Genomic DNA, 14,759 nt, shown 5'->3' on the forward strand with positions numbered 1-14,759 from the left:
TCCCACAGGCAGCATCTCTGACCTTTCCTAGTCAGTGTTCCAGCATTCTCCTACAGTTGTCTGACTGAAGTAGAATACTTCCCTTATGTAACCAGTTCACAAAGGAGTGTTGACTTCATGTTCCCTGTTTGTTACAAATGCTCCAATGCTACAAAGCCTCTGTTTCTATTTCAGTCTCTTCTTTAGACTCAGTTTGAAAGGGGTTTGAGAGAAGGGGCTGGGATAGAAAAGGAACTGAGAAATACTCCTGGCTCTGCACTTAGAATCTCCCCTCTTCTTTTGCGCCTCCCACCCCTGCTTCAGCCTTTTTCCTCTTGTGTACCTTGTGTAGAGAGTATGACTTCCTAGAAATGCCCCTGTACCCAAATTCCATTTTCTTCCTCCTCAAATTTGAAGACATGTGTGGACCTGAGGGTGACACAATCTCTCAAAGCTAGGATTCCGGCCTTACCTCAACCTTGGAGCCAAATCATAACTTTGGGATTTTAGAATGGAAATATGGCATGCTATATAGCACCCGGTAGAGTTTCTATAGCACAACATACTCATACGAACAGTTTTGCATCTAAATGAATTTATCACTCTTAGAAATGGTTTCAGTTTTTAGACTGTTTGGGGAATTTGAAACTAGAGTTGAGTGATTATGAACCTTTATCCTTGAATATACATACAACAACACAGTAGTTTGAATTTCCTGGAGCTATCATAAACACTCATTTAAAATGGAATATTAGCTCTTCACTCCCCTATTAATCCATCAGAGTTAAGATGTCTTCCTTTCTTTCTCCCTGTCTGTGGAGGTTATCATGAGTGAAGTTGGTTGTATGCAAGGGCATTTACTGGTTCAGCATCAGTTCTCCATCCCAGAACAGCTATACCATCTGGGATGGACAGATGGACATGCCACAGGAAGGCTGCGGGAACCTACAGCAGCTGCTATTCAGAGAGATCACTCTTTAAGAAGTCCCTGCAGTTTGGCCACGAGCTGCATTGTGGATGTCTGGCACACGACCTCTGTTCAGTGAGGTGACTTCCATGCAGGCTGAGGAATAAAATGCTCTTTTAAACCAAAGCTTGAGGCCAACCTTAAAGACATCAGCTGCTGCTGGTGCTGGCAGCAGAGAAGTGCCTCTGCGCACTGATGCGCTTGATTCTTATGGCCCTTTTAAATGCCGTCTTCCCCAGTATAGAGTGTTAGAGTTAAATGATAATGGATTTGTATGTCTTTCCTATAAACCCATGTTTCTGCACGTACACTTTACAGTAAGAAATATAAGAAAATAAAAGCAGAAAATCAGGTCTGTGTTAGTCAGGCAAGCCTTTTCTTCTTTAAATTATTCTCAATTTTTTTTCAATAAGAAAATATGTTATAGTCCATCTGTAGACTTCGTAAGCAGAAGTACCCACAGTAGAAGATGAAATTGAAATGTTTTCTGTGTTCTTAAAATTCTTTGAAAAGTAGTTTGAAAACTTTAATTTTTCTGTCTTCACCATTGTTTACGTTCTAGAAAATGAAGAAGTCAAGGAAACGACTTTACGAGAGCTTAAAATGCTTCGAACTCTCAAACAAGAAAACATTGTGGAACTGAAGGAAGCCTTTCGTAGGAGGGGGAAATTGTATCTGGTATTTGAATATGTTGAAAAAGTAAGTCCTTTATTGCTAGTGTGCATATTTGCTTGACCATTTCTGACATTATTGAAGAAAGTATTACTTAGTGTAACTTGTCAATGTACTCATAATCTGAGCCTTGAAAAATGAAAATATTATCCATAATTATGTCCTGAAATATAAAGATTTTGTACAGTTGAACAGTACAGAGATAATCTCAAGTCGAAACAATGTACCAGTTTATCTTCTGATATTTTAGAATCTATAATCCAATAACTTATTTTTAGACCTGATTTTAATTAATCCTAAACAGTTTCTGAAGGAGAAACAGGAGAATTGACAAGTGATGGTATAGGTGGTAGAGGTAGATATGTGGCAGATCCCACTCCTCCTGGATAGACCAAGAGCTTGAATCAGACCTGGGGCGGTAAATGTGCAGAGCAGCCTTTTGTGAACTGCCAGGGCTTTCTTTGAGGGAAGGGGTCTTGCCAGGAGGCCTAAGGTGAGGCTGGAGGCAGTAGATAAGACCAGGAGTGAGGAATTGGAAGCCTGGGACAAAAGAAGTAAAGCAGGTGTTGTTTGAGTTGTCAGTACACTTGCCTTAGCACTTAAAAAAAGAAAGAAAGAAATGAAAGTTCAACTTTTTAGTGACATCTTAAACAATGTGACCTAATGACAATGTACACTACAATGATCTATATTAGGTGCCTTGGAATATTTGGTGAGCAGCTGACCCTCAGAAGTTGGTTATGGTGAAAGCTTAAATACAATAGTAGAGGAAACAAACCAGAAATGCCTTTTGGAGGTTTCCTAGATGAATAAAAGGGTGATATTTGCTGGTTTCCTATGATATTTTCTAAGTAAAATTAAAGTTGGAGGAGTTTTTTTGCTTTAGGTCAGTTCCCAGCTGCTTGTTATATGATGACAGGGCATCACTGCCATTGTCATTATCAAATAGGAAGTAGTGTTGTCAAGATGACTGACCAGCAGTGCAACTTTGAATTCATTCAGCCATTACAAATTATTCTGTGAAATAAATAATATATAAGTAGTAATTTCATTACTTGCAAAACTTCAAAAATACTAGATTCTTTGTCATTTTAAACCACTGCTTTTATGTTTCTTTTCCAAAATCTGTTTGAAGTTTCTTTTTCTGTGTTAATTTAGGTATTCCCCTAAGGTATTTTCCCTACCAAAATAAAACTTAAAAAGTTGGTTTAAGAAAAAAAAAATCGTTATAAGAAAAGGCTTGCTGTGCTAGGATCCCAGGGAAAATCAGATGCTCTTTATTTTTTAGTTGTTGTACAGTTTGCAGTTTTCACTGCACTGCCCAATAATAAAATTTCAGCAAATCTTGTATTTCACTGTTTGCTTCTGATCTGTTCATGGTGATTGTTCATGATAAATGTCATTGTAGTATATATAACAAATTGAGAAATCACCTCTGTGTATCTGTTTCCCTCCTGGGTGGACAATTTGGCATGTCTGAGAGCTCTCTACTGCTAAGTGTCCAAACTACTACCAGAACTGCAGGCTTCTAATGCCCAGACCTGGGCCTTTTCCCATGCCCCATGGTTCTTAGATGGAAGGTGACCATCACACCTGCCCATCAGTGTCAGTGCCTAACAATCAACAGTGAGTTTCAGGAGGGCAAGGAGAAAGGTGCTCTTAAGGGGTCCGGGTAGCAGAGACACCCTTGATTACAGTGTCTTCAACATAATAACAAGAAATTCAAAGGTAGCAGTATAGGACTTGTGTGTGGGCTTTGCTCTGTAGTTTTAGGAACTTCTGCTGGGCTGCTTCTGCCCCTTTGTTCCACTACTCCTGACATATGACCCTTATCCTTAAGGTCAGTATAGACCTCCAGCTGTCATGTGCCATTGGCCAGGATGCAGCTGCATGGTCACACTGGCTGCTTGGCAGAGAGGAAGTAGATTCTTCATTCTGGCAATTAGGTCTCCAACTGAAAATTATATCTCTTTGGAGTAAGGGAAGAATAGCTATCAGGGGACAGTATCTCTGCCACTGAGGAACCTAGGGTGGAATATGAAATGAGGGATACAATTTGTTTTTTATATTACAAAGGCTTCCTATTTTTCTGTGCATTTGGGACTTTCTATGTTATTTGTTATTGAAAAAGGCAATTTAAATGGAGAATCACTAAAAATGATGCATATATTCTTTAAACATTTTATTTTAACTCAAAGCATAAATACACATTTACAATTCTTTAGAGGTAAGTCAAGACCTTTTGTATATTGCTTTTCTGATTAAAGTTCCAGATGGTCTTTCTTGTGTACATCATACCCATCATGTTCCTTTAAAGTGAAGTAAAAGCTCAAAAACACTTGGAGAGCAATCTTACTACAGAGTCCTTCAGTGTTTATGCTTACCACTGCCTGCACCTATCCCTTGCCAGTCTTTTGTGTCTTTCCTTCATTAAATCTTTCCAAAGTATTCAACTTCATTTTCTTATAAACAGCAACTCTGTTTTAAAAAATGTTATTTTCATTGGTTGATAATTTTATTAAAATAGCAAGTGCCTCTGTTATAAATGGGTATGAGAATAAACACAACTGATTATTTATAAATATACAACTTGACTTATGTGAACAAAATTGTGAGGCTATATTAGAGCAGTGGTTTTCCACCTTTTTGGGAGGAGTGGGGGTAATGCCAGGGTTGGAACCCAGGACCTCCCACATGCTAGGCAAGCACTCTACTACATCCTCAGTCTGTTTTTAAAAATTTGAGACAGGGTCTTGCTAAGGTGCTCAGACTGGTCTTCACTTGTAATTCTCCTGCCTCAGCCTCCCTAGTGGCTGGAATTATAGGCATGTGCTACTGCACCTGGCTTCCTTAGAATTCTTTTATACTCTGAAAATTATTGGAAACCCTCAACTTTTTATTTATGTGAGTTTTATCTATTAATGTTTTTCATATTAGAAGGCAAAACTGAGCAATAGGGAAATATTAATTTTGGGGTCGTGGGTGTGGCTCAGTGATAGAGCTCTTGCCTAACATGCGTAAGGCCCCAGGTTCAATTTCCAGCACCACAAATAAGTAAATATTGATAAACCTGTTAATTTTAACATAAATAATTTATATATCATTCTTTCAAGTAAAATATGGTGTTGCACGTGGGTGTGCATGCACACACACAAAACCAACTAGTTCAGCTTGCATCTCATCTCAATCACCCAAGTACTTTGCCTAAGACAGTCATGGTCCATGGTCCATGGTCCAGATATGTAGCAGAAGTACTCTATACGGATTTGTCTTTCTCATGTAGAGTCTTAGATATATACTCTAAGAATCAAAATTTAGTAAAAGTAATATTTTTTTTACTATGTTATTAGGATATCCTTAACTAAAACTGCTGTTTTTGTTCTTTTTTTTTTATGGCAAGGGTTAATTGTATCGAAGAATCCCTTGCCTTGATTCATGCTAAGATACTAGCAGTTTACACATTTTATTGCATTGTACCATTAGTGTGAATGACAACACAGCAAAAAAGGCAAATATCCAAGTGTTATGATCAATATAGTTTGACTTCATGGGCACTCTGCAAAGTCTGAGACTCCTGTAGATCGATTGCCAGGGCACACTCTGAGAATTGCTGTCCTAGGTGTTTGCTTACAAATAATATGGTGCTGTGGGCCTTAACTCATTGTGCTTTGCAGAAAAAATGGAATTTGGTTAATCTGAAAATTCAGTGGAGACTGGCTAAGTGAAGTTTCTACTTAACCAAAAAACTGTTGCATGAATTTTAGAATGATCTATGACTCTAAGCTAAGATTTTTGAATATCAGATTAGCTGGATCTGTATATTTTTACTTCTACAGTACTTTTATAGCCTGTTTTAATTTTTTTACTAAATATATTAATCACTTCTAATTTTAGGAATTTTTTTTCCAGTACTGGGGATTGAACTCAGGGGTGCTCTACCATGGAGCCACATTCCCAGCCCTTCTTAGTTTTAATTTTGAGACAGGGTCTCACCAAATTGCCTAGACTGGCCTCAAACTTAACATCCTCCTGCCTCAGCCTCCTGTCATTGGGATTATAGATGTTCACCACTGTATCCAACTATTTTTTCCTTTTAGAATATTGTTTAGGCCAGGCGTGGTAGTGTACACCTGTAGTCTCGGTGACTCAGAATGCTGAGGCAGGAAGATATCAAGTTCAAGACCATTCTGGGCTACTTAGTGAGACTCTGTCTCAAAAGAAAAATAAAAAGGATGGGGATGAGGCTTAGTGGTAGAGTGCTTGCTTCACGTACCCAAGACCTTGGGTTGAATCCCCAGTATTGGGGTGGAGGGGATATTATCCAGAAATTTTTAAGACTTGACTTCAGTACAAGGTTTTATTAAACATACACAGCACATTGTGTTAAAATGACTGCCCCTCTTTTACATTATGTCATACCTCCACCTTATATTGTTTTTCCCTTTCACATTATTCTAAAATGATGCTTGAAAGTCTTTTGTAAAAAGAATATTATTATTTAAGGCAGTGTAAGAAATATTATTGTATTATTATTATGTTATTATAATATAACATTATTATTATATTATTATTCAAGGCAGTGTAGAAAAAGTAAAAATAAAAACCTTAATGCAGTATCCTGATCCTCCATGAGCTAAGTTGTAGATGACATGCAAAACTAAAAAATACACAGTGTATGTTAGGTATCATTCAAGATGCTTTTAAAAATTATTAATACATAATTTCTGGGTCTCCCAAATTTTGGAAATTAATGTCTCTCTCTTCAATTTTTAGAATATGCTTGAGTTGCTGGAAGAAATGCCAAATGGAGTTCCACCTGAAAAAGTAAAAAGCTATATCTATCAGCTAATCAAAGCTATTCACTGGTGCCATAAGAATGATATTGTCCATAGAGGTGAGTATGGAATTTTTGACATGGAAAATACTAAAGAAAACATCAAATAAAGTTTCAGAATCTTTCTGTTTAAATGGAATACATTTTGAAAGCTTAGGATATGAGAAGTCATTTGTTCTCCAAATGTCCTTTGTACCATGTAAAAGATAAATCACAGATTTATTTGGATATTGTGGTGAGAGCTCTGTGTTTGTATAACCAGATCTGCTCTGAACTTTAGAAACACCTGGTGATATAAGAGAATCTAAGAAATGTGTATTTGAAGTTTAACTTGGAGTGGGAGGGGAGGTGAGGGTAGCAAAGGAATGATGTCCAGTATTTTGGTCCTGCAGGTAGACCAGGTAAAGTGAACCCCTAAGTTACCGACTCCCTTCCCATTGGCACTCACCTTTCATTCTCTCTTAGACCCACGTTCTCCAGTACATATCTTCACTTCCTGGTTTTCCCTATCCATTAGTAAAAAGTGTTCTCTGTCTGCAGGTTGTAGGCATGATCAACCTTGCATAAAGACCATAATTGTACTTCCATAAACTGTCTTAATTTGTCCTTTACTACCACAAACTAGTGGTTAATAGCAATAAAAGGGAAATTACTTGCTCAGAATCACCTTTGACTCTGCTATTTATCTTCTCATGATAATCTCTCTTGCATTGCATAATTTTATAGTAGTGGGACACAAATGGATACAATAATGAGCTAAAGTATGTTTATCAGAAAATGTTGCCATACCTACTTGTCCTTGAATTATCAGATAAATGAATGCTACATCTTAATTCACCTATATAAATGCACAAGGATATCACCTATATAAATGCACAAGTTTGAAAACTGGCTTAAAGGTTGTATGAAGAATGTCAATTCATGTTATTTCTAGTTTGTTCTCTTACGTTTGGCTCTCATAGCAGTTACCGCATCAAGGTTGTCAGTGGCATGGATATGCCATCTAGTGTCAAGGGTAATGATTCTAATAATAGTCTATATATTATGTTTGAGAATATTAATGAGGAACTGAGTTAACTACATTTCCATCATGACATTGTGATTTGGTTAAGTGTATAGCTAACCAATGGCTGTGAAATAATTGTAGAAACCATGATTCTGAAATCTACAGATTTCACTACCTCTGCCCCTTCTTCACTTGGACCTGTACTACATGATACAGATGCTGGGTACAATACTCTGAAAACAAAATTGTGAGATGCCTCCCAAAGGGAGAATTCAACTGCATTTTCTGCAAATTTCTGCTCCTCAATTCCTATCATACCTTCAGGACTTCTATGGAAAAAATTAGAAATCTTAACTTGACTCATTCAGTATTGCTTCAGCATTAGACATTGGTCATTGTGAACCATACAGAAAAGCTAAAGAGATATGTAAATATAGAAATTATTCTGAAAACTTTTCTTGTGTTTTTTTCCCTCCAGTAAATATAATGCTGAATACTTATGTTCATGTATTTTCTTAAGTTATCTTGTGGATGTAAACATTTTCTATTCTGCCTCCAAAATCTACATTAATATTTTATGTAGTAAAAATTGTTTCTTTAAATGTGTTGGCCTAGACTCAGTTATTCTTAAATTCCTTTAAGAGATTCAGTTCATCCCTTTAAGAGTTAAAGGTAGGCTGGGGTGTAGGTTCGTGGTAGAGCGCTTGCCCAGCATGCTTGAAGCCCTGGGCTTGATTCCCAGGACTGCACACATACACACAAAGAAGGATTGAAGTATTGTGATCTGCATGTTTCTCAAAATTAATTGAAACTTCTGTGTACCAGCTTAAGATGTGTTACTCTGGTACTCTGGTTTTCACTGCCACGGTTTTCTATTCAAATTACTCTAGATATATCCAATTAGATGTTGTCACCATGGTATAATAGTGTCAATCAGCAGAACATAGACGATTTTTACTAATTGCTTTTTAATCTTGATATTCTAGATATAAAGCCAGAAAATCTCTTAATCAGCCACAATGATGTTCTGAAACTATGCGACTTTGGTAAGTTAAAAAGAAATTGAGTCCTGGTTCAGATTTAATTTAGTGTAACACCTAAGTAGCTTTTTAAAGGCGTATTAAAAGTAATCTTTACTTTTTACTTAAATTAGCAGAGCAACATTCTGTTGTTCATTCTGTTGTGTTCAAAATTTGATTGCTGGAGGAGTACTAATCTCTCCTTGCTTTATAGACTATTATCCAGTATTTTTTAAAAAATTCAACATGTAGTATTTATTTTATGAGAATTCAAAGCAAATACATGCATGTGTATATATTAATAAGCCCAGAAAAAATTTCTTAGAATTATCCCCAGAAAACATTTCTTAGAATTATCCCTAGAAAAAAATTATTAGAATTATCACTGTGGATTCCTGATTTGAATAAGCTAAAATATTTTAAATGTGATAGAAATTGTTGTAGGTTTCATTATAACCACTAAAAATATGCATGTGTGTATGCTCACGTACTGTGCCCATATAATGGTTATATATCTGAAAGGTCAAAGCCATTTTTAGAACACTTCTATTTATTTCTGCTAAATGTTCAGTGAAATGAGACTAGTAACTGATGTGCACTATTCCAGCTCTTAATTGAATGTATAGGGAAGTTTTTTAGTTGTTTTCTCCCCTAGGAAATAATTATGTATTATCTCCCATATGGGTAACTCTGTATTGTGCTGTTAAACATTTAAAATAATTTAGAAAAATCTTAAAATAATAAATTAGAGTGTTTAGGTTCATAGGTCACTTTTTATGATCAAAATTTTACCTAATCTTTATGCTGAAACATAACAGTTGAATTCTTAAAATTTTTTTCACATATTCAAATATAATCACAAATATAAATATCAACCTCCACATGTAGCTAAGAATACCTCTTTATCATACGCAAGTTAGATTAGATTACATTAGCACATAAATGGATTACACAAGTGAGCAGTAGATAATTTTAAGAGTTTCGTAGAATGACCTTTTTGTCCAGTGTAGCAATTAGAAGCATGTATAACTGTTTTCACTTGGTACTTTCAAAGAATTTGAATATTAAGAACCTACTTGCCTGAGAAAAAAGATTTTAATTTTCATCATAATTTATAAGAAATATTGCAAAAACCTTGCTCTTTCCCTAATTTTTAAAGAAGTTCTTAAGAAAATAAAAAAGAAATATTGAAAATAAAAAATAAAAAAATAAAAAAATAAAAAAAGAAATATTGAATATTTTATCTGCAAGATTTTGATTTTGGCATTTTTAGCATATCCTTAGCATTATGATTTTCAGGAATGGTACTGAAAATGTCTGACTTCCTATCCACAATTGTGATTATTACCTGATACTGGGACTTTTTGCCCCTCATACATCACTTAGTATGCATACATCATTCTATGGGCCACTGATCTCTTTAAGCTCCAAAGTTACTGAAAATCATAAAGCAAATTAAAAATACAGAAGAAATGCATGAGGCCAGGGATGTAGCTCAATGGTAGAGTGCTTGCCTAGCATGCACAAAGCCATGGGTTCCATTTCCAGTACTGCCACACATACACGCACAAAAAAGAAAAGAAAAAAGAAAAACATGCCTAGGGACTGGGGTTATACAGCACTTGCCTAGCATATGTGAGGCACTGGGTTTGATCCTCAGCATCACATAAAAATAAATAAATAAAAGAAAGGTATTAAAAAAAAAGAAATGCCTAAAGAATGGTTAATAGTAGAAAAAGAGTTCTCCTGATCTAGCATTATTATTTTTTAAAAATATTGATAGACCTTTATTTTGTTGATTTATTTATATGTGGTGCTGAGAATTGAACCCAGTGACTCACACATGCTAGGCAAGTGCTCTACCACTGAGCCACAACCCAGCCCCTTAAAGAAAAGAGTGTTTTAAATGTCTGGGATGTTCCTCAGGGCAGCACACATATGACATTCGGTGTCTTGTGCACTTCCTAATTGCTTCCCATCCCAGAACAGGCATCTCCTTTGTCTGACTCGAAGAACTCCATTCAGAAATACAAATATTTCTTCAATGTATGTATTACAAAGAAATATTGATGAACTAAGTTAGCGTTTATTGTTGTTCTGCTATGGTTTTTATATTTTACTATTTCATTTTAAGAAACAGTTTTCCATTTTTCAACACTGACAGACACCTTAATTTTTACCTCTGATTTTAACGCTTCGGCTCTTTGCAACCATTGACGATGAGCCTGTATTATACTTGGTGAGTTAGTGGGGTAATTAATTTTTCCTGCTGCCTCATTTTGTGGCTATGCTATGGCCCTAAAACCTCTTGAAAGGATGTGGGGCAAAAGTAGTAGTTAAGTTTATGAGGTAATTAAGATACTCCTAATCTGCTTCTCAATCACTAGGAGATGACAGTAATTTTGGCCTGTTTTGTTTTCATCATTGCCAACTGATAGTTGTTTACATAATGGCTGAAACTGTTTAGAAACAATAAATATACAAATACACCTTTAAGTCCCCCGTAGCAGAATTAATGATCATAATCCTAGTTTAACTTCGACTTATGGCTCTAATGGGGACTTCATTTTGTTCCTAAGATTTGTATTTTTAGGAGCACTATTTGAAAGTATGCTCTGAAGACTTAATAAAGCATGAGATGACTTCAAAAACATGGATTTCTTTAGCATATACTAAATATATCGTATACGTCAATTGATGTATGAACTCTCTACTAACTTTTTAAAATAACAAGGATATTTATTAATAAATAGCTCATTCAATCCAGTCATTATGTTCTTTTGGGATGTTATTTTAAAGTATTACTAGGACTGAAATATTTTCCAATACGAAGTTATTTACTCTTTCAGGTTTTGCTCGGAATCTATCAGAGGGCAATAATGCTAATTACACGGAGTATGTGGCCACCAGGTGGTATCGATCCCCAGAACTCTTACTTGGGTGAGTTACCTTCCCAAAATACAGGGATCTCTACGCAAGTATTGCTCGTTTATTGTTGACTTTGGGATCACCTATGGAAAATAAGAATTTCAGTTAATTAAATATTCCTCAGTTATAAATTTAGTATAACAAACCACCTAAAAACTTAATGAGGCTGGGACATTCCTGTAATCCCATTAGCTTCGGAGGCTAAGGCATGAGGCTCAAGAGTTCAAAGCCAGCCTCAGCAAAAGCAAGGCACTAAGCAATTCAGTGAGACCCTGTCTCTAAATAAAATATAAACTAGGGCTGGGGATGTAACTCAGTGGTAGAGCGCTTGCCTAGCATCACTGGAGGCCATGGGTTGGACTCCCAAGCACCGCCAAAAAACCAAAACAAACAAAAAAAATGTTCCATGATATGAATTAAGTACCATTTCCTTTGTTCAGGATTCTGGGTGTTAATAATTTGAATGCAACTGGATGGTTCTTCTGCTGGTCTTTCTTGAAATCACTCATGTAGCTACAATTGGCTGACAGGTCATCTGGAGGCTCCTTGGTATGTGGGGACTCATCTTTCAGTAGGCTAGCCTAGATATTACAATAGCAGGAGAATTCCATGTAGCAAGAAGAAAGCCCTAAAGCAAAGGTACTTTCCAAAACTCTGTTTGCATGACTTTTGTCTCATTTGGCCAAAGCCCATTTCATGGCTAACCCCTGATTCAAGGTAAGGAGAAATAAATCCCACCTCTTGATGGAAAAGGCAACAGAGCCACATTATAAAGAAGCATGTATATACAGATGGAAGGAATTATTGCAGCCATCTTTGCTAGTAATCTTCCATGTGAAGAATGTAATCGTCTACAGAGTTTGGCATTCTGGCTTACCTGTTCATTCATTTAACAAATACTTATTGAGTATCTTTTACATCTAGCCACATTGCTAGTCACATGGAGTAAATATTGAACCAGTAGCCAGTTTTCTTCTGAATAGTGTAAATCCTATTTGATGATAAGTGACTATTCTATCACTGCCTTGATGATTTTTTTCAGCAACACCTCCTAACATTCCATCTACTTTATACCCACCCTGCCATTGTCAATGCTCTATCATTCATCTATTAACCAGAAAAGGGTCTTCTGATAAGGTTCTCCTTTTCTTTTTAATGCATTTTAACTTTAGAGCCTAAGAAAGAGCCCATGGTCCCGATCTCCATTACATAGTTTCAGGAATTCTCTACCTATCCTAGTTGTAGCATTTTCTTATTTTTCCTAGATTGTTATCTCCTTCTTTGAGACTACCCAAGAATGAAGAAAGAAGGCATACTCTAATAAAATTAGCCATAGTGGTAATGATGACAAGTATACAAATTATCAGTTATCACTTTTATTTAATATGCTATACATGTATCTGATGGATATGAGAAATTTAATTTTTTTTAGAGCTTTATAGTTTTACATAGTTGTAGTGGGTTCATCCCAACAAACTCATACTGCATGGAAATCGATTTCGGTTCATGATCCCCATTTTCCCTCTGCCCTCCCTCCTTCTCCTTCCCCTACTCTACTAGACTTCCTTTCACTTGTCCATTAATTTGTATTTGATTGGTTCCTTATGTAATCTTATTTTTCCCTCCCCTTTCCTTTATTTTACTCTAGTTTCCACATGGGAGAGAAAACATTCGACATTTGAGTTTCTGAGCTTGACTAATTTCACTTAGTATGATATTCTCCATTTCCATCCACTTACCAGCAAATGCCTAATTTCATTCTTTTTAGTGGCTGAGTAGAACTCCATTGTGTATATATACCACAATTTCTTAATCCATTCATCTATTGATAGGCATTTGGGTTGATTCCATAATTTAGCTATTGTGCTACTGTAAACATTGATATGACTATGTGGCTGTAATATGCTGAATTTGGAGTTGGGATAGCTGGGTTATATGGTGATTCCATCCCTAATTTTTTGAGGAATCTCCAAACTGCTTTCCAGAGTAGTTGTGCTAGTCTGCATTCCCACCAACGATGTACAATATAGCAGTATAAATTTCTAGATTTTTTTCTGAAGAGTACAACTACTAAGTTATTTTCTGAGGGGTTTGTGTAAGTGTTAACTATTCATTTCCCAGAGTCTACCAACCATCTGGTAGTACTTCTTGATTCATTGCTGACCTAGAACCTTAAGAATTATTGGCATCAGTTTTTGGAAGCTTTATTACTATTTTTTTTTTAAATCAAAAGCTGACTTCATCCCGATCAAATGATCATTAGTCACTTTATTATCCCCTCATTTGTGTGGACAGTTTTGGATTTCTGTGCAAATTTTTACTCTTGATTTAGGATTGATACTTCATTGTGTCTGTGTTTCTTCTTCGGTGTATCATTCTGGACTTACTGAGATGAATAGTCCATTTTCTTTGAGGTGGGGATTAGAATTTGAATTTACTGGATACTATTTGCCAGTGATGAAATGAGTATGAAATAGATCATTCTCGGAAAACTGAGGTTATGTTTAGAGATGTGTGATAGCTACCAAAAGTAGATGGAGACAGTGCAACTCATTTGAGCTAAATTGAATAATACTGCTAATTAAGTGATTGTCAAGTACTAGTTGAAATATTATTTATGTCAAAATTCCATTGAAATCAGTTGCTATTTAGTTTTACATTAAGAATTTGCATTTTTACATATTCTCAGGGCTTTGTCCTTGACATTCAAAATAGTTCCAGATGCATAAATTATGCAAATCCAATGACAAAAGAAAAATAACTTATTGAGGGTATGTAGAGGTTTTCTGTAGGTTTTTCTATCTAGTACCTGGAATGTTTCTTTCTGTCAAAAAGATATGAAAGAATAATCAGTATCTTTCCTCCCCCAACAAGCTACCAAAAAGATTTAAATCAAGTTTGCTCATATGGTACTTAAGGTTTTGTGGGAAAGAAATGAAATGTTGTCTTATTGTTGTAGAAATTTGTTACCCTAGAAACATGTTCTGTATAATGTTAACAGTGCTTTGATTTAAAAGTTTTGTTATTTACTGTCATATCATTATGGCATTCTAGAATTTCATTTCGGTTTTCCCTTCTTAAAACTTGGATTATTTGCCAGGCGTGATTGGACACACCTATAATTCCAGCAGTTTGGGAGGATCACAAGTTCAAGGCCAGCCTGGGCAACTTAATAAGATCCTGTCTCAAAATAAAATAAAAAAGACTGGGGATGTAGCTAAAGTACCCCTGAGTTCAATCCCCAGTATCAAAAAACAAAACAAAAAAAACCTATTTGTGTTTGAAACTAAAATATGTACATGGTTTCTTACTTAATTTGACTTACAGTTATAGATATTGGGGTATAGGTAGAGA

At 35.7% G+C, this 14,759-nt stretch overlaps 1 protein-coding gene across 1 annotated transcript in view; it reads left to right on the top strand.

The window, feature by feature from the left end:
• The window catches only part of Cdkl5 (cyclin dependent kinase like 5), a 166,983-nt gene that overhangs the window by 112,994 nt on the left and 39,230 nt on the right, over positions 1–14,759 (top strand). The window contains exons 5-8 of the mRNA XM_047535091.1: positions 1,509–1,645; positions 6,392–6,512; positions 8,445–8,504; positions 11,327–11,417. Coding sequence (XP_047391047.1) covers positions 1,509–1,645; positions 6,392–6,512; positions 8,445–8,504; positions 11,327–11,417 — 409 coding nt within the window. The remainder of the gene's footprint in view (positions 1–1,508; positions 1,646–6,391; positions 6,513–8,444; positions 8,505–11,326; positions 11,418–14,759) is intronic.

Source organism: Sciurus carolinensis, chromosome X (assembly GCF_902686445.1).
Source record: "Sciurus carolinensis chromosome X, mSciCar1.2, whole genome shotgun sequence".
In the NCBI taxonomy this organism is placed as follows: Eukaryota; Metazoa; Chordata; class Mammalia; order Rodentia; family Sciuridae; genus Sciurus; species Sciurus carolinensis.